The sequence below is a fragment of the Pocillopora damicornis genome, chromosome 1 (assembly GCF_964200805.1).
Source record: "Pocillopora damicornis chromosome 1, jaPocDami1.2, whole genome shotgun sequence".
Classification (NCBI taxonomy): Eukaryota; Metazoa; Cnidaria; class Anthozoa; order Scleractinia; family Pocilloporidae; genus Pocillopora; species Pocillopora damicornis.
The window spans coordinates 13717917-13740193 of record NC_142670.1 but is presented as its reverse complement, the minus strand read 5'-3'; the positions used below and the strand labels follow the sequence as shown (position 1 = coordinate 13740193).

Below are 22277 nucleotides of genomic sequence, written 5' to 3'. Positions count from 1 at the left end.
CTTTAAAATTCATTCACCGCTCACACGCACAAGTTAGGTGAGCTGAGCATATCTGTGAACAATATTTACTTTTAAGAAGCAAGATCAAATTTCAAGACATAATATGTCATAACATAGCGCGCGTGCTTGCCCTATTCAAGTCCTATTGAGCTGCTATGAACAAAATCTTTATTACGCACGCCCGTGCGTAAATAAGATGACGTGAGCTTTTTTTTCTAACCTGGCTTCAGAATTTCTGTCTTGTTAAGCTGCAGTGCAGTTTCTTTCTCTTAGAAATACCGAAGAAACCAGCGAAGAACTGCCCAATTTTTCAATCGGCATTGACCTTTTAGGTCCTGATCCACTGGGAATACATTCATGAGTTCATTTGGCTTTGATTTTCTCCATTTTCCCCGTAAACTTTGAGCTTTTCACTCACGGTTATCGGTTAACTGGATCAAAAGTTCTCGCTCAAACCAAGTAACATCATCGCCCGTACTGCTCGTAGAATTTCAGGGTAATCCATTAAACATGACTGGATAGAGGACTTTATTAAAAGCCCAATTTTTTTTATTTGAGCATAAATCAAAAAAGAAAAAATGGAGTTGATTTCTGAATTTTTACAGATAAAAAATTGTTATATTTCTAAGGGTTATTTCAATTATATCTCTGTGAGTGCACTTCATATTAACCCCTCAGCTTATTCTGAAAATCAATTATGTTTAAATTGCTTCAGCAATCCAATTTAAATGAGATCCTTCTTCAGTTATAAACTAAGAGTTTAATAAGGACATCTTTAGAGTCTGGTATGTTTTGTTTTAATTAAGAGTGCCAAATAACCGCCACCTGACAATTTTTTTCACGGATTGGTTTGGCTGAGTTTCACAGGACGTCCCGAAATCGATATAAATGTTTTGCAAATGGAAAGTCAAGATATTAAAAAAAATTGCACACTTTGTTGGACTCAGTTGTACTCATCTCGCAATTCATGAAGCGCACGATACTAATATAGGTTGCTGTCAATAGCTATCTTTGCACTTATAGGGAAAGTGAAAAATATTGAGAAACCTAAAATAATGATAATGTTGATGATACAAAGATCCCCAAGTTTTGCTTTAATGATGGACCAATAGGTTAGAAAAGACATGTGTAGAGTTCGGTTTGTTTCGTTATTAGAGTTCCGTAGGAGTAAAAATCGAAATAAATATTTGAAAAATGGAAAGTTAATTTCGACGGTGTCATAGCTACCCAAGAAAAAACAGGAATAACTAGCGTCGTACTTACCCAGCACAAAGCATGTTAAAAGGGTTTTGGAAATTTTGACGGATTCATGGCCATTTATCATCCACTTCATCGTAACCAAGATAATCAAAGGTTGCCGTTGAGAGTTATTATGTTGATTCACCACGCTTTAGAGTTGCGGATTTGCGGCATCCTCGTAAAACCCCTTCGTACGATTTAGAGTTTAATGCAAATCATGATCTCTGATCACATGGTGATGGCGTTTGTCTCCATTTTTGTTCTTTCTGTCATAGACGGACCAATGGACAAAAAGCAGCTTCCACCAGATGTAGAGCATTGTTTTTATTAATACAATCGAAAAAATCCACCGCATTATAAAACACTTTGCCTAATTGAAGTTTTGCAAAGAAGCAGCTCCGTCAAAAGTAATTGATGTTAAGAATTGTAGTTTCTTTATGAGCTCTGCTCTATGGAAGTTGTCCTAAACAAACTTCTGTTTTATCAACGGCCAGCTAAAGCTAGTATGCCATCTGTTCGTATGCATAAATGGAAATGATTCCTTTTTATTCATCTCGCCTATTACATACTGCGCGTTTCATTTGGTGGGTCTAATTACTACGTATGCCTTCAACAGTGATAGACTAACTCACTCGTGTGTTAATGAAGGTATATTATTATTTTTATACCACGGCAAACTCCGAGTCAAAGGATTTCTTCTCGGTTATCTCAGATCATGAGTTCGATGTGAGTTTACATAAAGTTAATCGTTACTTGATCAGAAAACCAACGGAAGCTAACGGCCATAGTTTAATGTTCAGCCTCCAAAACAACTCTTCCCTGCAAAAGCGTCATTCAGACCATCACTTTTGTGTTCAAATGCTTGAATTCCAACATTTTAGAAGGAGCGGTGAGGTCAAATGCTCTTTGTGCGAGACGTTCCTGGGTCAGAGTGATGTGCTCTGTGGGCGAGACATTATACTCTACTACTAAACTCTATGCGCTCAAGGAATAATTGATTATTTATTCTGGAATATTCCCTAGTCCTATTTGCGATGTATTGAGTCAATCGAAGCTTTAAGCGCTTTAGCCTATTGCATTTGCGCGGTGTAGATAGAAATATACTTGCATATTCCAAGATAATTCTTTTTTTTTTTACTTCTTCCGCCTAAATCGTACGCTTCGTCATCCAGTACATTTATAAATGGGTATGACACAACCTAGACTGTTGTAAATAATCGACTCCTTTTCTGGCTTGTTGAAATTCCTATTCAACGCTTCGTCTCCGCTTCTCACTTTAAATAGTATATTCTGTGTAAAAGTTCTTTAATCACCGTTGAAGGATATGTACCGAATAGTTTATAATCTCTTGGTTTATGCAATTTCCGGCTAACATTGGCCCAGTTGAATTCCCTATCAATCGATGTATTTTCGATTCAAACCGATACTCCTTATCTTAGGAATAGCGAATAACAAAAATGTAACTGATCCACAAAAGATCCAATCATAAGGGTTTTTCTGTTCTTTCTAAATTAGTTGTTTATTTATTAAAAAATTTACGTATTCATCTACTTATTCATTAAGCAACAACTTTGAATGTCAGCGTTATGTGCGGAGACTATTATTATTATTTAACCTACAGAAAGAACATCATTTATCAACAAACCCAACTAATTTATTAAACAGCTTGTAATATTCTTACCAAAGAGTGACTATTAAAGGAAGTAGAATAATTATCCTTAAATAAACTGATTGAAGCCCACCACAAACTGTTTCTTAGCTCAACACTAACACAATCTCACAGTTGTCTCTAAAATGCCTCCAAATTAACAATCTTCCACAGTAGCTCTCTCTCGGTATAGCTTTCTGAACAGTCAGTCACTCCCGACAACAACAAGTACTGCTGCTGCACGACTGTCAGGCCTTGTGTACAAAGCATTCTCAATTCCGGAAGCTCACAACACAACTATATTGGTAGTGCATTTACATCATAACTACGTTACCTAAGTAAATGCTCCAGAAAGTTCCTTGGTTTTTTCATATCTGCATGACTAGGCTTCAGTTATCATTATCCATAGCTTATTGTTAAAAGTAATGACAGCGTTGGGTGAGAAGTTTGTAAACTTAACAAGTGAAACGTCGAATATGAAACAATCATGCAATAAGCGCATAAAGTTAGCGCGCAAGAATCAAAAGGTAAATCAATTTGATAAAAGCTGCGTGCGAGAGTGGTTTTTAAAGAAAGAAGAGTCATGATATCCAGGCAAAAATTCCCGCCTCGTCTGTAGCAGACTGTGGTCTTAGTCGAAGGACAGTCATCAACGTACTGAGCCATTAGAAATTTAAATTTATAGATTTATAGGTTTATTTCTATGAATCTTGCCTGCAAATACACGATCGCCTAGAAAATAAACTTATAATCCTAAAGAAGATAGGTTATAATTACAGCTAGTTGAGTGCTTAACCAATAATGATAAGAAAGACCTCTTTTTAGCAGCAGATCGCAAGTCAGATCGATCGTAACCGACTTATTGCTGTTAAATAAGTGATTGTACTAAGCAATTGACTGTCATTTCCGGTTGGCTGGATCCAGTTATTTAAGTTGAGTGCGATTTCGATTAAATTCAGCACAAGACTGCAATATCGCATACATCGCCGGCCCCACTTGGGTTGACCTGTGAGCTCTTCCTTGTGGAGTTGTTCTTTATAGAAGGTGGAAAAACAACATTCATTTTTCTTTTGAATCGCTCTCTGATCTGCAGATAGACGAGCAATATGAAATATGGTTCTTAGCACTAGTACTCGGATATTTATCGAAACACTAAAGACTGATGATATGGAGTTAATAATCGGTTTGATGTTTTTTTCTTACTGAGTGTTTCGCATGCAGTGCAGGGCAAAAATCAGGAAACCCTGCAGCAGAAACATGATATTAGGATCATTACTTTTTACAATATGCAAACAAACTAGTCAAATATCTATTAAGATTTCCAAGAAAGAAGGAAAATTGCATATCTCGTAATTCAAGAGGTCTGTCTTATCTTGCCTAGTTAATAGCTTTTTGTTTTCAAAATTCCAAAAAATTCCATGTGACAATTGTAACGATGTCTTACATGGTTAGAAAATAAAATAATGATAGAGGTTAAATGATTTTGAATGTTACCATCGAACACTGACCTGAGCAGAGTTAAGTACGGTGAAGATGTAAAAGAGAGCTTTATGTACAGGCGAGAGGAGACCGAATAGCCACGTGACACCCAGCAGGGGAATCATCACCACGCATGCTTTGATGCCAATTCTAGGAGTTAAAAAGAGAACATTCCTTTATTTTCCTTTAACATGGAGTTTTCAGATTTAGATATCGTAAGGCCTTACTGATTAGGGAATGAGGAAGTTGGGCGAATAGAGCCTCACAGGAAGACATGGCAACCTCTTCCACTATTTTGTTATAATTTTATGTTGTGAACCGTACCGTATTTGCTGAGAATGGTCTTCTTCCCTTGTTGGCTGCAACAAATTGGTCATCTCCTTTATGACTCGTACAAGTATCAAGATATTAAGCTGAAGAATACAATAAAAACAAATTGATTATTTACAGATGGTTATCGAATTGGCAAAGCAGGAGAGGATCCTTTACAGAGACGTTACTAGTTTGGTAACAAGCTTGGGATAAAGAGTCATTTACAGTTAATAGAACTCTCAACCGGGGAACCTAGATTATGAGCTTCGATTATCAGACAATGAGCTAAAGAAATCGCGAACTAAAGTGTCTGAACTGAATGAACCATGCAAAGCGAATCATTATGTTAAATGACATAAATTTGATATCTCCTACTCCTCCTGCTTCTTTCATCTTGTTCAATGTTTTTTAAGAGTTATTTTTGCACGAAAAAAAATTTCTTGGTATATCAATGTGAAACAGTGAGAGAACATCAACAAGGAAGGGCAAGAATCTTTTTTCTCATACGATGTAGTAAAAGATGGAGAGTTTATGAAGCTATCTTTTGCTTGTGAAGACATTGTCTCAACAGATTTTACTCGCTATTGAAAGCGGCCATCATTAAATTTAAATTGACCAGCATTCTCATAAACAGCAGCTACGTCCAAAGTTTGTTGTGAGTAAATAGGAAAAGGAAAATGGTAAATATTGCTTGGGGTCATATCATTAATATTTAATTCGTTTTTTGAAGAGCAGAGAAAAAAATGTTTCGCGGCAAGTAGTCCAGGTATACCAATCACAATCACCAACACTAATCATAAACTCACAACTTCAATGAAAGCCACAAAGGCGACGAATATCCAGACCAGGTTGTTAGTCGAGGAAAGCCAGCAACTAAACTCGAAGAAATGAAACACAAGAAAAACACACAAATCCTCAGCAAATGAAATGATACCGATTTCAAACTGTATGCAAAAACAAACAAAAAATAATTAACAGAAACGAATTCAAAAGAGAAGAGCAAGAAGAAACCGTTAAATTTTTTTCTTACTGTTTATTACTCGTATAGCTTTGTAACCCTTCCTTTCCAGCAGCGATGCCGAGTGAAATGGCCACCATGATCAGTGGAAGACCTACCCATATAGAAAGGAAGGAAATCGAAATACCTTACTGCATGACAACACTAGATTTGGCGATCCAAAAGCATGGTGATAGTTACAAGTGCATGTTTTAAAGTAAAAAAACTAACCCCATGAGATGACATGATACATGTACATCTTGGTGTTAATGTTGTAAACTTTCACGACGAAGAGGTAGAGATAAATTCCCTCGATCAGCATCCAACAGAAAGCGGCCATCAAGAAATACTGCATCAGAGCTGCTACTGTAACACAGGCAGCCTGTGAAAAGAAAGAGTTTTCGTATACTTCTTGACGGTGCAAAGAGTAAACTCATTCTATAGACAGAAGGAGAGGCCACTGGCGAGGCCTTCCGGTGAGGAAGATGATCTGTCCAGCTCCAAGGGACGCAGAAACACTCAGTCGAATTTAAGAGAGAGGTTGACAAAGATCTCTGATGAAATAATAGTAAAAAAAAAAGAAAATAACTAATTAGACAAAAGCAAAAACGACGATAACAGCAACATACTGAAGACATGATTTGGTCAAACGTTCGTGATGGGGCATGAAATGTAGCTTGAATTGGTGAATTATCCAACATGCATGTTCTTGTTTGCGTGGAGAGTTGCATTGACATCTCTCTTCTCTCCAGCCGTGTTAAGGAGAGTAAAGAATCTACCTCATTATTATTCAGGTACATTACTTACGTGAGCAAAGAATAAAGTATTCATGTTAAAAGTATCCCGACGATAGAAAGGCTCAGTCCCACGTAGGTGATAATTTTCAGAATTGTTTCGTCCTCCTCGGTGAGCTGTGTCAAAAAAAGAAAAATTTAATGACAATATTAAGTTAGTTCATTGAGCCCATAAAATTATTGAGTAAGGCAAAAATAATTTTGTTACCTTTTTGCTACCGTCGTAGTCCATTAAGACGGCAAAATGCGTCAAATGATTGCAGCTGCAGATTGTTTCGTCTGAGTTGCTTTTTGATGCAACCACATGGCATCCTTCCTCTGAAAAGCTGTCGGACATGAAAAAAAAGGAAAGTTAAAAAATTTTCATAGTTTGGGGAAGAGGTGATTGACAATTTTGCGCTAAGATTTTCTTCCATTGTAGTCATAGTTACGAGAACATTTCAATCAGACTTCCCCTCTCTAAAAAACGACAACATGTTGGCTTCCAGGAAAGTGATCATCTGCGCGAAAACATCTGAGAAAGTTCATTCACTCTACCCCATACTTAATTTAAATCAAGAAGGAATAAATACAATACAATAACATATTGTAGTTTTTTTACCTTTTGTTGAGGCCACTCCAAAACATACAGCGCCTCTCCACAGTCAAGACCTGAAAATGGATTTTATCTTGTCAGAATAAATCAAAACAACTTATAACAACTAATTTTCATGTTACCTTTAGGTTTTTTAACTTTAGGATGACATTTTCTGGCAATGTCTCTGGCTTGGGGTCCATAGTAACGGCCATTATCCTGGAGTTGATATACCTTTGAAGAAATTGTATTTGAAAATGGACCAGAACCAAGGAAGTAATATTACATATTTTTTGTAGATTCAAGCCAATATTTCATGAAGTGGAATGGTTAGAGACAAGCAGGGAGTCTTCCAACCCTAGTTAGGGTTTTTGGAAAGTTTATCAGTTCAGTTTAGTTGAACTTAGATCTTATGTGTTTCCGTGTCATGTTTTTTTTGGAGGTAAACGACATGGAGTCACTCCTGATGGCTTGATCTGTCAGAAGTAGGTCATGCAGATCCTTGTACACACACGCAATCACCATTGATCCTTTAAACCCCCAAGGATCAACAAAAAAAACAACATTGAAATTTTTATCAGGTTCTGAGGTATGTGACATTTTAGGGAAGGCGAATGATTAAAGAAGATAGACTATGTAAATTAAGGAGACGCATTTATATGAGGCTTTATTCCAATACAGAAATTTCGATTGGAGAAACCAAGGTAATACTAAAAGTTGTAAAGTTACCACAATAGTTCATACCAACCATTTTCCACAACATTTGAAGAAGCGATATCGATTCTCGCTGGCCATTGTTGTTCCTCACTTGCATTCTGGCGATAGGCTTTTTGAATGACCAAAACTGTCGGAAAAAAAAGACAAATGAAAGCACTTACGGTGAGATTTGCAATAGCACAAATATGCGTTTTGCGATGTACACAAATATTTCATAATTTTATTGGATGGACGTGTATTGTTTGTATCTTTTTTGCCCTTCAACGACTATTCGACGATTTCAACCATTTATTAAACGTTTTTCAATGTAAAACTAATGAAAAAGTGAGTAGCAGTGGACGGAATAAAATTTTCAAAGCTCAATTCGTTCCTCGAACCGTCTCTTTGGAGAACTATAGAGTTCCTTTAGTAGTTTTTACATGTACGGTTAAAAATCTTGCATTTATATGCATCGCAGACGATAGGCCAATTTTGAGCTTAGTCTACTCTATGAAGTAATCGAAAAGTTTTTGTGAGGTGTGGCAATTTAGTAAAGTGTTACTCACCATTCTATTATTTAAGAAAAGTTTCAATAAACAGAGCGAGACGAAGGGTTTCACAATTTCAAGGATTCCGATTCTCTCTTGTTGATTGTTCAAGAATACCTTGAATTTCCTTCCCCACCGCGATAAATCAAAGTGTCGAACAAAGTAAAGGAACAGATGAATCGATGACATCCAACAATAATGTTTCTAAAAAGTTGGGCTTATAACTGAGTTCTTACATTATCTAGCTTGATAGCAAAAATGCGGACGGATGCCAGAGTAACAAAATGGCCGCTATGAACGATCAAAACTCTTAAATCCACTCGATTGGTTATACAGAGCACTCTCATTGTTTCCTTTACGTTATATTCGTCTTTCGCACACGTCTGGTATGATCGATGCCAAGATAGGGATGTAAGATGTTTTTCAAAAATACTAGTACATGAGGTAATGATGCAATAATACATCCCTTAATCACTGGTTTAACATATAATACGAGTACACATTTTGCCCAGTTTTTGTCATTTCCACTCGCCCCTACGGGACTCGGAAAATGCCACGCAAGTCGCAAAATATTCGCGCGTATTAATTGTTAAACCACTGAGTATGACTTATTAATTTCTTATTTCATCTTGAGCTGTTTGATATAAACTTACCGACCTTTTTCGATTTTTCGGTTTAACTTTGATCGTCTCGCTGGAAAAAAGCCTTCTAACATAATTATTTAGTTTTCGTGTAACAACGGTTTGTTTGTTTGTTTTTTGTTTTTTCTAACTGGCACACTTTCAGGAAAACTTGGGAAAAAGGCGACCCTGATTTTGCAATTAACAAAAGCCTAATTTCTAGTCGTCGAAAGTATCAAAAGCACCGCAATGCTTGGGTGGGGCAGGCAGATTTAAGAAAAGAGTCGAGTTAAACAAAAGAAATCACAGCGGTGACTGTTAACGCTTGCAAGTGAACCTTGCAAAACACGCGGGAACTTTCTAGATCTTCGCGCCTACGATATGGGTGGCCAACGGTCAATAATAAAGAGAAGGGTAGGGGTAGGGGAATCGATATTACGCCTGTCCGAGGTCATCATAATTTTGCAAAACCCGTTTTCCTACGATCGGAGTTCCTGATTGGTGTAGTTAAGCTTCAGCTGTGAATCATAGGCCAAATGTGTCATTTGGATATTTAGCTCTGGCGGGAAAATGCGAAAGATGGCAAACTCTGTAAATAATGAAGTTGTTAGTTTCGATTCCGCTTTCGAGGAAGCACTTAAGTGTCTTTCGGAATTTAATATAGTGCATTAAAATCGGAACAAAAAGAAGCAATTTCTACACTGGTTCTGGAAAGTATCTACTGGCCGCATTGCCAACTGGCTTTGGGAAAAACCTGAAACTTCAGTTATTGGTTTCCATGAGAGAAACCTTCGAGCGTAGTTGTCGTTTGTCAGCTTCGTTAACGTATTGTTTATGATCAAATGGATTAACGGTAGCTACGCACACGATTTGTCGTTTGGACGACATAGAGTGCGAAAATTATCAACTCGTATTCGCGTCAGCAAAGGACGTTTTGGATGCTTTTTATCGTTGATGAAAATAGTGGCCACACCGTTTCACCAGAGCGTGCCGATTTGTATCAAACAAATTATGGCATATAAACCTTCGGGTGCTGTTGTTTGTGCTTCAAAGATACATCTTTCTTCATTATGACGTCCGCCATCTCTGGCCTGCCTTTCTGAATTAGTTAATTTCTTAGCAGGTAAGATTATCTGTGAGTTCACGTAATTTTGGTAGTTGAGATTTTGAATATCAATTAGTTCCTCGTTGAGCTGACACCTCCCCCTCCCCACCCCCTTTTCTTCCTTCTTCCTCTCCCATCTGAGCAGACTTCGAAAAAAGGTAAAGTTTTTATAAATGTTCAACAGGAGATTCGTAGTTAACCTTATACAGTTGTTACGGGAAAGTTTGTCGGAAAAAAGAGCAAAAACTTAAAGAGCTCGGGACAATCTCAAATGATTATTTATTAAAAGTTGTGAAACGCACAATTTCGATCGCTGTTCTTCCAGCTGCAGCCGATGCAAAGAAGGATAATAGTAGAGTGATCATACGGGATTTGAATCCATGACCTCTGAGGTGCTGGTGTAGCGCTCTACCAACAGAGCTAACAAGCCAACTGGGAAATGAATTTTTCTAAGGCCTTATTTTCACTACTACTCAAGAAGAGTTCACAACTGCGAGGATTGCCTCTATATTCCTTTCTTCAACCGCAGTGCACATATATGATTTTCATATATTTACAGTCATGTAATAATGCTGATGATTTACACGGGAAAGTATTTTCTTATACAACTAATTTTGATAACAAACGATGAACATCAAAACCCTCTACCTCACTGAAGCAAAAATTAGAATTAGGTATCGTTTTACAGGTGGAAATTGTGGATATCAGGGTAGTAGCACCGTTATCCCTTGACCTTTTTGTTTTGTTCTCCAACTCACGTTTTAAATCACAATCCGATGTAATTCTAGCAGGAAGTCTATGACTAATTATTAGTATAATCTGTCAGATATTATCGTTTTTTTCCCGTTAATTTTAAGGCGCATAAATGTTAATATTGGAATAACACTGCCTAACCTGTTCCTAGCAAATCCAAATTTTAAATCCAAAATGTTTTAGCTCGCAGCAATACGAAAGGACAATGTTTCTCTTTGCAAATTACTCGGGTATCTTTTGATCTCCAAAGTTTTGTGAGAATTTTTCCATATTCTTGGGTGTTACTGCGGAACCCATATAATATATTTATATTTATCACATAAACTGCGGTGTTATACAGGGATTTCCGGCCCGGAGAAAAGCCGTAACAACAAAATATCGTATTTTTTCACGTGTGTTGGTATAGCCAATCAGCTGCTGACACTCGCCTGACTCACTCGCCTTTGGTGCCACTCGGTCAAGTTGATAAATGATTGGCAAAGGCTTCACCATTCTCAATTCAAGTTGTTTGTTGGAGCTTTCTCGAATTATGGCGGCTAAATCACTCAAAAATCTGTATTGCTGACAGACAGTGAGGTTCAAACTTTCCTAGAAAGGAAGAAAACCAATACACTAAAAGAAAAACCAAAAGTTACGTATTCAGTGGCTTTGGTATTAGCATTTCTTTCGGCTGAGAATGAAAATCGACAACTGGAGGATTTGCCACTGGCCGATTTTGGCCGTTTACCTGAGAGACTTTTTCTGTCAGTAAGGACAAGTCAATAAATGAGAATTTTGTAAATTGAAAATTACGACCATTGTTGTTTTTGTAATCATGATTCAACGCATTTTTCCATCTCAGGAGCTAGCGCCAATGCACTTTACGATTGTTATTCGGGGATTGTCGATTCATTTCTTTTCATTTATAAATGAAGTGGGCTTTTCTTCTCAGTAAAGGGCTATTGTGGTTATACAGTCCGGGTCATAACCATTTCTGGATACTTGATGACGTCACCAACATGGATGTCGTAGTGGGACCTCGAGGAAACTCAATCATTACTTTATTCGAGCCCTGGCGACTTTATTCCCCACCCATATCGCATGAAAACTTGCAAAATTACAGAAGACAAGCAATTGCACACAACAAGCAAAGAACTGATGGTTGTCGCGATGACGAAAAGGAAAAATTCAGATGAAAAGTCGGGTGGAGGTCCATGTTGCGAAGGGCTTGATCGAGGAATAACCTCTCTTTAGTTGAGGTTTTCACGTATGCAAATTTTTTTTTTATTCCTAAAAAAAATCTTTTAAAAAACTAGAATAAATTTGCTTCCAATTTGTCAAAATTCCAATCGAGTGCACGAGGTCTTTGCTCGTATGACTCGCATGCACTGGTTTGTCTTCTTCCACGAGAAATGGAACGCATTCCAGAGGCTCTACGAGAAGTCCAGATTTTCAGCAAATCGCAGAGAAAGACATACACTTTAGGAGATATCAAAGGGCTGCAGATGGACACGGTTCAGCACTTTCTAAACATACAGCTGCATGCTTTGCTCCGATGTGGCAAAATAACCAGGAATTGAAGGGTAGGTTACTGTTTTCTTGCTTTATTGTTACTTTTTCGTAAAGGCTTGATGGACTGAAATTGATAATATCTATTTAAAAATCGGAGAGAGGCAAGATATCGTCTTTCCTCGACCCATACTGGAGAGAAATGAAATTGTCCCGATTCCGCGATCTCACACCTCACTCGTTCCAATTGTTATCAGTGGGTGTTATTTGGTTCAACCTTATTTAATTGGTTTTCTTGTAACCCAAAATAGGGAAATCAACGGAGAACGGACAGTAACATCGAGGCCAGGCTCTACCCAGAAGTTCTTCAGATACAAATAGGCTGGCGGAGGAGCTTTTATTCCTGTGACGCTCTTGGTGGAAGGACCACAGCGTTACAAAGAATTTGTGCTAGAAAAAATGCATTTCACTCTTCCAGAATGCGAGAATGTCGAGAAGATGCATGTTGAATGTTTGAAATAAACGAAAATTTTTAATGGTATCTTACGTCCAGTCCTTATTAGCGAATTTTGTTTCAGGTTACTACCGCGTTACAACATGGCCGCCACAAAAAAAAAAAAAAAAAAAAAAAAAAAGCTTCTTCTTGCTTCCAGCACCTCTCAGCCAAATTTGCTTTGTTTTGGTTTTGATCTCACCCAATCACAAAGCTCGAAACCGGTATCCAGAAATGGTTATGGCCCGAACTGTTATATGATAAACAAAATAATACATGGTTGCTTGTAGATATGGAATTTCTCTTCTCGTGTTCAACTCGACATCTCACTCGTTTGCTGCGCTCACTCGTGTGCTATTGAGTTAAACACTCGACGAGAAATTCCATATCTACGCGCCCATGTATTATTCTCTCTCTCTCTTTCTCTCTCTCTATGTATATATATATATATTTTTTTTTTCTTTTGTAAAATGAGATAAGTAAGAAAATTTACTTTCGGGTACAAAGGAGAATAATTTAAAAGAGCTCAACGTCCAACTTGGCGAGCAATCAGCAGTCATCTACCCTGAGTGTTTATAATTGAACAATAATTTGAAAGCTAAAAAGGTTTGGGTTCCGCGATATTTGAATATCGCCTTATGCGAAGACTTTCAGTGAACCTTTAGGCTGGAATTCATTGTACATGACCCTCGAATGAGGAACAAGAGGTGTGAAGTAACGTCATCGCCCGTGATGCTCGTAGATCTAGAATTTCGGGGTGATCCGATAAAAATGACTAATAAGAGGACTTTATTGAAAGCCAAAGACATAATTTTTTAATTAAGCTTAAATCAAAAAAGGTTCTCCGTGAGGCTGTAAGGAGTTCCATTCCAGAATTTTAATACGTAGATTGTTTAACTTTAAGGGTTGTTTTAAATATTTTTCTGTGAGTGCACGTCACTTTAACCCCTGAGCTTGTTCAGAAAATCAGATATCGAAATTCATGAATACTAATGGTGTTTTAATTTGCGATGAAAAAGGATAAAGTACACCAATTCAACCATTTTTTTTCCAAATCCCCGGATCGAATGTTAAATTTTGCATTTGTTTAATTTAATGCCATTTTAAGTACACCCTGATGATTAAGTTCGATCTCTTGTCTAAGCACATCGAACGTTCAGCAGCTATCTGAAGGGGAGACGTGTTTCCCTTATGACATCTTGTCATAGTGGCATAAAACGATAGCAATTAAGCTATCATAAATATGGCTGCCAAAGCTGCTGCATAGACAACCATGACGGAAACAACATGACCACCGCATGAATGTCTCGCTTGTGCTATTTGCTTTCTGATTACTTTGCTCCGTATGAAGGGCTTCAGGAGTCCAATTTATAAGAGATCCTTCTCTAATTATAAACTAAGAGTTTAATGCGGGCATCTTTAGAGTCTGGTGTGTTTTGTTTTAATTAAGAGTGCCATATAACTGCCATCTGACATTTTTTTCTCGAATTGGTTTGGCTGAGTTTTACAAGAAGTTCCAAAATCGATATAAGTGTTTCGCAAATGGAAAGTCGAAATATAATTAAGGTGGTACTAACCTAGCGCGCAAGTATTAAAAAAACATTTTCAGACTTTATTGGACTCAGTCGTACTCATCTCGCAATTAATCAAGCGCACGATACTATTATAGGTTGCTGTCTTTACACTTATACGAATGTATCATTCCGGGTAATTCTTTTTTCAATTATTTGGTATTGTATGGAAAGCGAAGAATATATAGAAAAATTATAATAATGATAATGGTGATAATACAAAGATCCCCAAGTTTTACTTTAATGATTAACAAATAGTTTAGAAAGGACATCTGTAGAGTTTGGTATATTTCATCATTAAAGTTCCGTTGGTTTAAAAATGCAAATCAATATTTCACAAATTGCAAGTCGATTTCGACGGTGTCATAGCTACAGCAGAACAAACAGGAATAACTAGCTTCGTACTTACCCAGCACACAATGTATTGAAAGCGCTTTGAAAATTTTGCTGGAGTCAGTTCCATTTATCATCCACTTCATCGTGCCTAAGATATGCAAAGGTTACTCTTAAGAGCTATCGTTACACTTAAATTTGATTCACCTCGCTTGAGAGTTTTGAATTTGCGGCATCCTCATAAAAAGCCTTTCGTACGAGTTAGATTTTAATGCAAATCATGATCTCTGATCACTTGTTCATGGCGTTAGTCTCCATTTTTTTTTTCTGTCATACACGGACCAATAGACAAAAAGCAACTTGCACCAGATGTGGAACATTGTTTTTCTTAATACAATCGAACATTTTCACAGCATTAAAATACTTTTTATAGTTCAAGTTTTGCAGAGCAGCGGCTAAAAAAATAATTGATATTAAGAATGATTATTTCTTTCTGAGCTCCACTAAATAAAATTGTCTTAAACAAACTTATCCTTTATCAACCGCCAGCTAAAGCTAATATGCCATCAGTTCGTATGCATAAATAGAAATGATTATTATCTATTCATCTCGCCTATGACATGCTGTGCGTTTCATTTGGTGGGTCTAATTACTTCGTATACCTTGATCTTTGATGAACTAACTCGCGCATGTATTAATTAACATGTATCGGCAAACTCTGAGTCGAAGGATTTCTTCTCGGTTTTCTTAGATCATAAGTTCGATGTGAGTTTACACCAGGTTGATCGTTAACTGATCAGGCTGCAAACATCTCAGCTCTCTACAAAAGTGACGATGAAACCGTTAAGCAAAATTACAGGCCTATCTCGCTATTAAGTGTACCAGGAAAACTGATGGAGTCTATGGTGGCGTCAACTATTACCACGCATGTCACTGAACAAGGACTTGGGAACCCTCACCAGTGGGCGTATAAAAAAGGTCATTCCACCGAGCTGTTGTTAGTGAAAATAACGGATGACTGGAGACAAGCGATCGACAAGAAACATGTTGTAGGCGTGGTTTTTGTAGACTTTCGTAAGGCGTTTGACGCAATTCCCCACTCCATTCTGCTCCGAAAACTTCAAAGTCTTGGTGTAGCTGGGGACTTGTGGTGTTGGATAAGAGATTACCTCTCTGGAAGAACGCAAGTAACGACGATTAATGGGTGTCAATCTCAAGCTATGCCAGTTACTTTTGGTGTACCTCAAGGGTCGGTGCTGGGCCCAACCCTGTTTTCCATCTTCTGTAATGATCTGCCCAATATTACTGAGGGAATAGATGGTGACCCACAGCTTCACATGTACGCAGACGATACCACCGTCTATGTCTCAGCTCCGACCTATGATCTGGTGGCCTCCAAGTTGAATGAAGTACTAGCAAGGCTATATACATGGTGTTGCGAGAACTGTCTCACTCCACATCCCACCAAGACGGAATGTATATTGCTTGGTGGACGCGGAAAATTTACTGGGCCAAAACAAGCTATTAAGATGGGTGATTATGTTGTCGGGGAGGTTGTTTCTGCAAGATGCCTAGGTGTTCAGATAGATAATGCTCTTAAATGGGATCATCATGTACCGGAATTAGCTAAGTCATATACGCAGAAGTTGAATTTACTTAAATCCTTGTATTTCCTTCCTATACAGGCAAGAATTGATTTCTATTTTAAGGTTATTCTGCCGTCTGTGACATATGGTATGTTAGTTTGGGGCTCTTGTGGTCGAGTATTTTTCTCAAGCTTAGAATCTATACATGTTAGAGCGGCGAAAATAATATTTAACTTGGATTGGTGTACTCCAAGCAAGGAGGTTCTTGCCACAGTAAAATGGAATACCTTAGAGATTATGTATGAGAAACGATTACTAATCTTAGCGCATCAGGCTTATTATAATCTTTTTCCACGTCCTATGAGCCGTCACTTTGAAAAGTATGTAAGTAGCTACGACTTCAGGAGGAAAATGACATTTAAGCTACCTAGACCTAAGACCGATATGGTCAAGAAATCATGCTCATACAAGTCAATTACTCGGTGGAACGCTCTGGAAAATCAAATGAGATCAATTCAAGACGTTGACGCTTTTAAAAAGTCACTCAAGTGTATTTTTAAGCCACGCATGTTATAATGATGTACTATGTAGAATTTTTATTGTTGAAAATATGTAGAAATCTTACATTAGTCTTCTTATAATTAGTTAGGAATTTAGTTTTATTGGATTTAGTTAGGAATTTAGTTTTATTGTCCGTACACGACCACATCAGCTTTTGCTGAATTTTTTATCGTGTTTAAATAAATGCTGTTGTTGTTGTTGTTGTTGTATGAATGTCGGCATGACTAGGCATTCTAGATTTCTGTGGTCTTATTCGAAGGACAGTCATAAAGATACTAAGCCATTAGAAATTTAAATCTATAGATTGGTTTATTTCGATGAATCTTGCCTGCAAATATATGATCGCTTAGAAAATAAACTCATAATCATAAAGAAGATAGGTTACAATTACAAGTAGTTGAGTGCTTAAACAATAATGAAGAGAATGACTTCTTTTTGTCTGCAGATTGTAACTCAGACCGATCGCAACCGACTAATAGCTGATTATACTAAGTAATTGACTGTTATTTACGGCTGGCTGGATCCAGTTATTTAAGTTAAGGCGATTTCGATTTAAATTCAGCTCAAGACTGCAATTCAACTGCCCATACATTTCCAACCTCACTTGGATTGACGTGTGGGCTCTTCCTTGTGGAATTGTGGAATGGAAAAACGATGTTCATCTTTCTTTCAAATCGCTCTCTGATCTGCAGATAGACGAGCAACAAGGAATATGGTTCTTAGCACTCGGATATTGTATCGAAACACTAAGACTTGATGAGATGCAGTTGGTGTAGAATCAGTCTAATGTTTTTTTCTTACCTGAGTGTCTCGCATACCGTGTAAAGCGAAAATCAGGAGACCCTGCAGCATAAACATGATTTAAAGTTCATTATTTTTCACAACATTCAAATACACTAGTCAAATTTCTATTAAGATTTCCAAGAAGGAGGGAAAATTGCATATCTCATAAATGGAGAAGAATCTGTTGCATAGTTAACAGCTTTTTTTTCTCAGAATTCTAATAAATATCAACTGACCAATGTAATGGTGTCTCTCACGTTTAGCCTGACCCTAAGTAAAATAATAATAGGGACTGAATGGCTTTTGAGAGTTACCATCGAACACTGACCTGAGTAGAGTTGAGCATGGTGAAGATGTAAGCGAAAGCTTTTTGAACAGGCGAAAGTAGACCAAATAGCCATGTGACACCCAGCAGGGGAATCATTACCACGCATGGTTTGATGCCAAGTCTAGGAGTTGAAAAAAAACATTTCTTTAGTTTCCTTTGACAATTAATTTTCATCGTTAGATATTGTGTTAAAGAATGGGGAAGTTGGGCGAATATGCCTCAAAAGCAATCTCTTCTACTAGTTTGTTTTAGTTTTACGTTGGGAATCTTACCGTATTTGCTGAAAATGGTTGTCTTCCGCTGTTGGCTGCACCAAATTGGTCATCTCCTTTATGACTCGTACGAGTATCAACATATTGAGCTGAAGAATACAATATAAATAAATTAGGTATTAGGAAATGGTAGTTGAATCGCCAAGGTAAGAGCGGGTCCTTTCTCGCAAAAAACGTCACCAGTCTGGTAACAAGGGTTGGGTACAGAGTCTTCTACAGGGAATAGAACTTCCAACCGGGGGACCTAGATTATGAGCTTAGATCCTTTACCAAAGAGCTAAAGAAATCGCGAACAAAAGTGTCCACACTAAATGAACTACGCTGAGTGAACCTCATGTTAAATAATATAAATTCAATATCTCCACCTCTTTCTGCTCATTTCCCCTTTTGCAATATTGCAAATTTATATCAATGTGAAACTATGACAAGCATTAACAAGGAAGTGGGATAAGTTTTTTCTTTCCATACTAGGTAGTAAAAGTTGGAGAGCATATTAAGCTATCTTATGCCTGTGAAGACATTGTCTCAACAGGTTTTCCTCGTTATTGAAGGCCATCACCAGGTTAAAATTGACCAGCATCCCCGAACACAGCGGCTACGTCCAAAGTTTATTGTGAGTAAATAGTTAAATATTGTGTGGGGACGCATGGTAAATACTTAATTCCATATTTAAGAGAAAAGAAAAAAACTCTTTGTTAGTAATTAGTGCTGGTATATCAGTCCCAATCACCAACACTAATCATAAACTCACAATTTCAATGAAAGCCACAAAGGCGGCAAATATCCAGATTAGGTTGTTAGTCGAGGAAAGCCAGCAACTATACTCAAAGAAGTAAAAGACAAGAAAGACACACACATTTTCAGCAAATGAAATGATGACGATTCTAAACCATATACGAACATAAAAAAGAAGAATGCAATGAAATGAATTAAAAGAAGAAAAGCGAGAAGAAACCGTTATTTTTTTCCTCACTATTTATCACTCGTATAGCTTTGTAACCCTTCTTTCCCAGCAGCGATGCCAAGTGAAATGGCCACCATGATCATTGGAAGACCTACCCACAAAGAAAAGAAGGAAATCGAAACACTTCGCTGAATCACAACACCAGATTTGGCGATCCAAATGCATGGTTACGGTTACCAGTGCATGTTGTAAAATAATCAACTTACCCCATGAGGTGACGTGATACATGTACATCTTGGTGTTAATGTTGTAAACTTTCACAACGAAGAAGTAGAGATAAACTGCCTCGACCAGCATCCAACAGAAAGCGACCATCAAGAAATACTGCACCAGAGCTGCTACTGAAACACAGGCAGCCTGTGGAAAGAAAGAGTTTTCGTATAATTCTTAACGTGCTCCTTTCGACAAGATATCTACGGTGCAAAGAGTAAATTCATTCTTTCTATGGATAGAAGGAGAGGCCACTGACTTTGTGTTCTGTGGCGCTTATTCCAGCGAGGAAGATGATCTGTCCAACTCCAAGGGACATAGAAACACTCAGCCGAATTTGGGTGAGAGGTTGACGAACATCTCTAGTGAAATAAAAGTAAAAAAAGAGAAGGATGAATGAGACAAAAGCAACAACAACAATTCATTGAAGACAACAAGAACAGCAAAACAAAAAAATTAATTAAAAGACACAGAAAAATATGGCCAAAAGATTATCTAAATCTTGACAGCAAAGGAAAGAAAAAAGTCAGTAAATAACTCCAGAAAGGACAAAAAAGGAAATATTACGCAGAAAATCTCTAAACCCTAAACAATTTATAAACCGTGAAACCATCAGTTGTTCAAGCGTTCGTGATGGGGCATGAAATAAAGCTTGAATTTGTGAATTATCCGACATGCATGTTCTTGTTTGCATGGAGACTTGCATTGAGATCTCTTTTCTCACCAGCCTTGTTGAGGGGAGTTAAAAATCTACCTAATTATTATTCAGGCACATTACTTACGTGAGGCAAGAATAAAGTATTAGTGTTAAAAGTATCCCGACGATGGAAAGGCTCAGTCCCACGTAGGTGATGATTTTCAGAATTGTTTCGTCCTCCTCGGTGAGCTGTATTAAAAAAAGAAAAATTGAAGGACAACATTTAGTTAGTTCATTGAGCCCATAAAACTATTGAGTAAGACAAAACTAATTTTATTACCTTTGTGCTACCAGCGTAGTCCATTAAGACGGCAAAATGCGTCAAATGATTGCAACTGCAAACTGTTTCTTCTGAGTTGCTTTTTGATGTAACTACATGGCATCCTTCCTCTGAAAAGCTGTCAGACATAAAAAACAAAAATGTAAAGTTAACAAAGGGCACAAAATTATTCATTGTTTGGGGAAGAGGTGATGTTTGACAATTTTGCGCTAAGATTTTCTTAGTTGCGAGGACATTTCAATCAGACTTCCTCTCTCTAAAAAAAACAACATGTTGCTTTCTAGGAAAGTGTTAATCTACGCGAAAGTTCATTCATTCTCCTCCATAATTGATTTAATTTTAGAAGGAATAAATACTATACAATAATATATTGTAGAATTTTTACCTTTTGCTGAGGCCACTCCAAAACATACAGCGCTTCTCTGCTGTCAAGACCTGAAAATGCGTTTTATCTTGTCAGAATAAATAAAAACAACACACAGCAACTAATTTTCACGTTACCTTTAGGTTTTTGAACTTTAGGATGACATTTTCTTCTAATTTCTCTGGCTTGGGGTCCATAGTTACGGCCATTATCCTGGAGTTGATATACCTATGAAGAAATTGTATTTGAAAATGGACCAGAATCGAGGAAGCAGTATTACATACTTTTGGTAGATTCAAACCAATTTTTCACGAAGGTGAAATGGTCAGAGACAAACAGGGAAGCTTCCAACCTCAATTAGGGTTTTTGGAAAGTTTCTCAGTTCAGTTTAGTTAAATTTAGATCTTATGTGTTTCCGTGTTAGGTGTTTTTGGGGGTAAACGACATGGAGTAAGAAAAAAATAACGGCACCTTTGGTGGTCTGTTTCACTCCTTATGACTTGATCTGTCAGGAGTAGGTCATGCAGATCCTTGTACACACACGCAACCACCATTGATCCTTTAAAACCCCCAAGAATCAACAAAAAAAGTTATCAAACAATAACATAAAAGACACAAAATTGAAAGTTTTATCAGGCTTTGAGGTATGTGAATTTTTAGCAGGCGAATGATTAAAGAAGATAGACTATGTAAACTAAGAAAGCGCCTTCATATGTGGCTTTGTTTCAATACAGAAATTTCTATTGGAGAAACCAAGGTAATACTAAAAGTTGTGAAGTTACCACAATAGTTGATACAAACCATTTTCCTCAAAATTTGAAGAAGGGATATCGATTCTCGCTCGCCATTGTTGTTCCTCAAAGTGGAAGCCACTTGCATTCTTGCGATAGGCTTTTTGAATGACCAAAACTGTCGGGGAAAAAAAAAAGACAAATGAAAGCACCTACGGTGAAATTTGCAATAGCACATCTAGACAAAAATGCGTTTTGCGGTGTACACAAATATTTCATAATCTTATTGGATGAACGTGTATTGTTTGTATCTTATTTGCCCTGCAACGACTATTCGACGATTTCAACCATTTTACAAGGTTTTTTAGGGTAAAACTGATGAAAAAGTGAGTAATACTGTACGGACGAAAATAGTGAAAACTCAATTGGTTCCTCGAACCGTTTCGTCGGAGAACTATAGAGTTCATTAGGGAGTTTCTATGAGTACGGTTAAGAATCTTGCATTTATGTGCATCGCAGATGATAGGCCAATTTTGAGCTCAGTGTATTAAGTGATGCAACCGGAAAGTATTTGTAAGATTTGACAATTTTAGATAGTAAAGTGTTACTCATAAATTTATCCTCTAAGAAAAGTTTCAATAAACAGAGCCAGAAGAAGGATTTCACAATTTGAAGGATTCCGATTCTTTCGTGTTGTTAACTGTTCAAGAATACGTTGAATTTCCTTCTACACCGCTAATAATCAAAGTATCAAGCAAATTAAAAGAACAGATGTATCTATGACATTCAACAGAAACGTTGCTAAAAAATTGGGCTTATAAATGAGTTCTTACATCATCTAGCTGTAGTAA

At 37.3% G+C, this 22277-nt stretch overlaps 4 protein-coding genes and 1 long non-coding RNA gene across 9 annotated transcripts in view; 1 reads left to right on the top strand and 4 right to left on the bottom strand.

Annotated features, from left to right (window-relative positions):
• LOC149052135 (uncharacterized) overlaps nucleotides 1–22277 on the bottom strand; it is a 268018-nt gene that overhangs the window by 11764 nt on the left and 233977 nt on the right. The gene's annotated exons all lie outside the window — the stretch shown is intronic.
• The window catches only part of LOC149052148 (replication factor C subunit 1-like), a 117707-nt gene that overhangs the window by 66299 nt on the left and 29131 nt on the right, over nucleotides 1–22277 (top strand). The gene's annotated exons all lie outside the window — the stretch shown is intronic.
• Nucleotides 7261–21548, bottom strand: LOC149052153 (uncharacterized). Its single transcript, XR_016181614.1, has 3 exons — nucleotides 21497–21548; nucleotides 21167–21254; nucleotides 7261–7277 (listed from the first exon to the last, which is right to left on the bottom strand). It is a non-coding gene; the product is annotated as an uncharacterized LOC149052153 (long non-coding RNA).
• LOC149052155 (adhesion G protein-coupled receptor D1-like) lies at nucleotides 16805–19055 on the bottom strand. The gene is made up of 5 exons (XM_089185799.1): nucleotides 18932–19055; nucleotides 18181–18269; nucleotides 17909–18029; nucleotides 17599–17640; nucleotides 16805–17483 (listed from the first exon to the last, which is right to left on the bottom strand). The coding sequence occupies exons 2-5, from the start codon at nucleotides 18261–18263 to the stop codon at nucleotides 17361–17363; spliced, it is 369 nt and encodes a 122-aa protein (XP_089041925.1). The 5' UTR covers nucleotides 18264–18269; nucleotides 18932–19055; the 3' UTR covers nucleotides 16805–17360.
• LOC149052154 (adhesion G protein-coupled receptor L4-like) lies at nucleotides 19140–20269 on the bottom strand. Its single transcript, XM_089186710.1, has 4 exons — nucleotides 20137–20269; nucleotides 19614–19716; nucleotides 19351–19501; nucleotides 19140–19235 (listed from the first exon to the last, which is right to left on the bottom strand). The coding sequence occupies exons 2-4, from the start codon at nucleotides 19671–19673 to the stop codon at nucleotides 19153–19155; spliced, it is 294 nt and encodes a 97-aa protein (XP_089042836.1). The 5' UTR covers nucleotides 19674–19716; nucleotides 20137–20269; the 3' UTR covers nucleotides 19140–19152.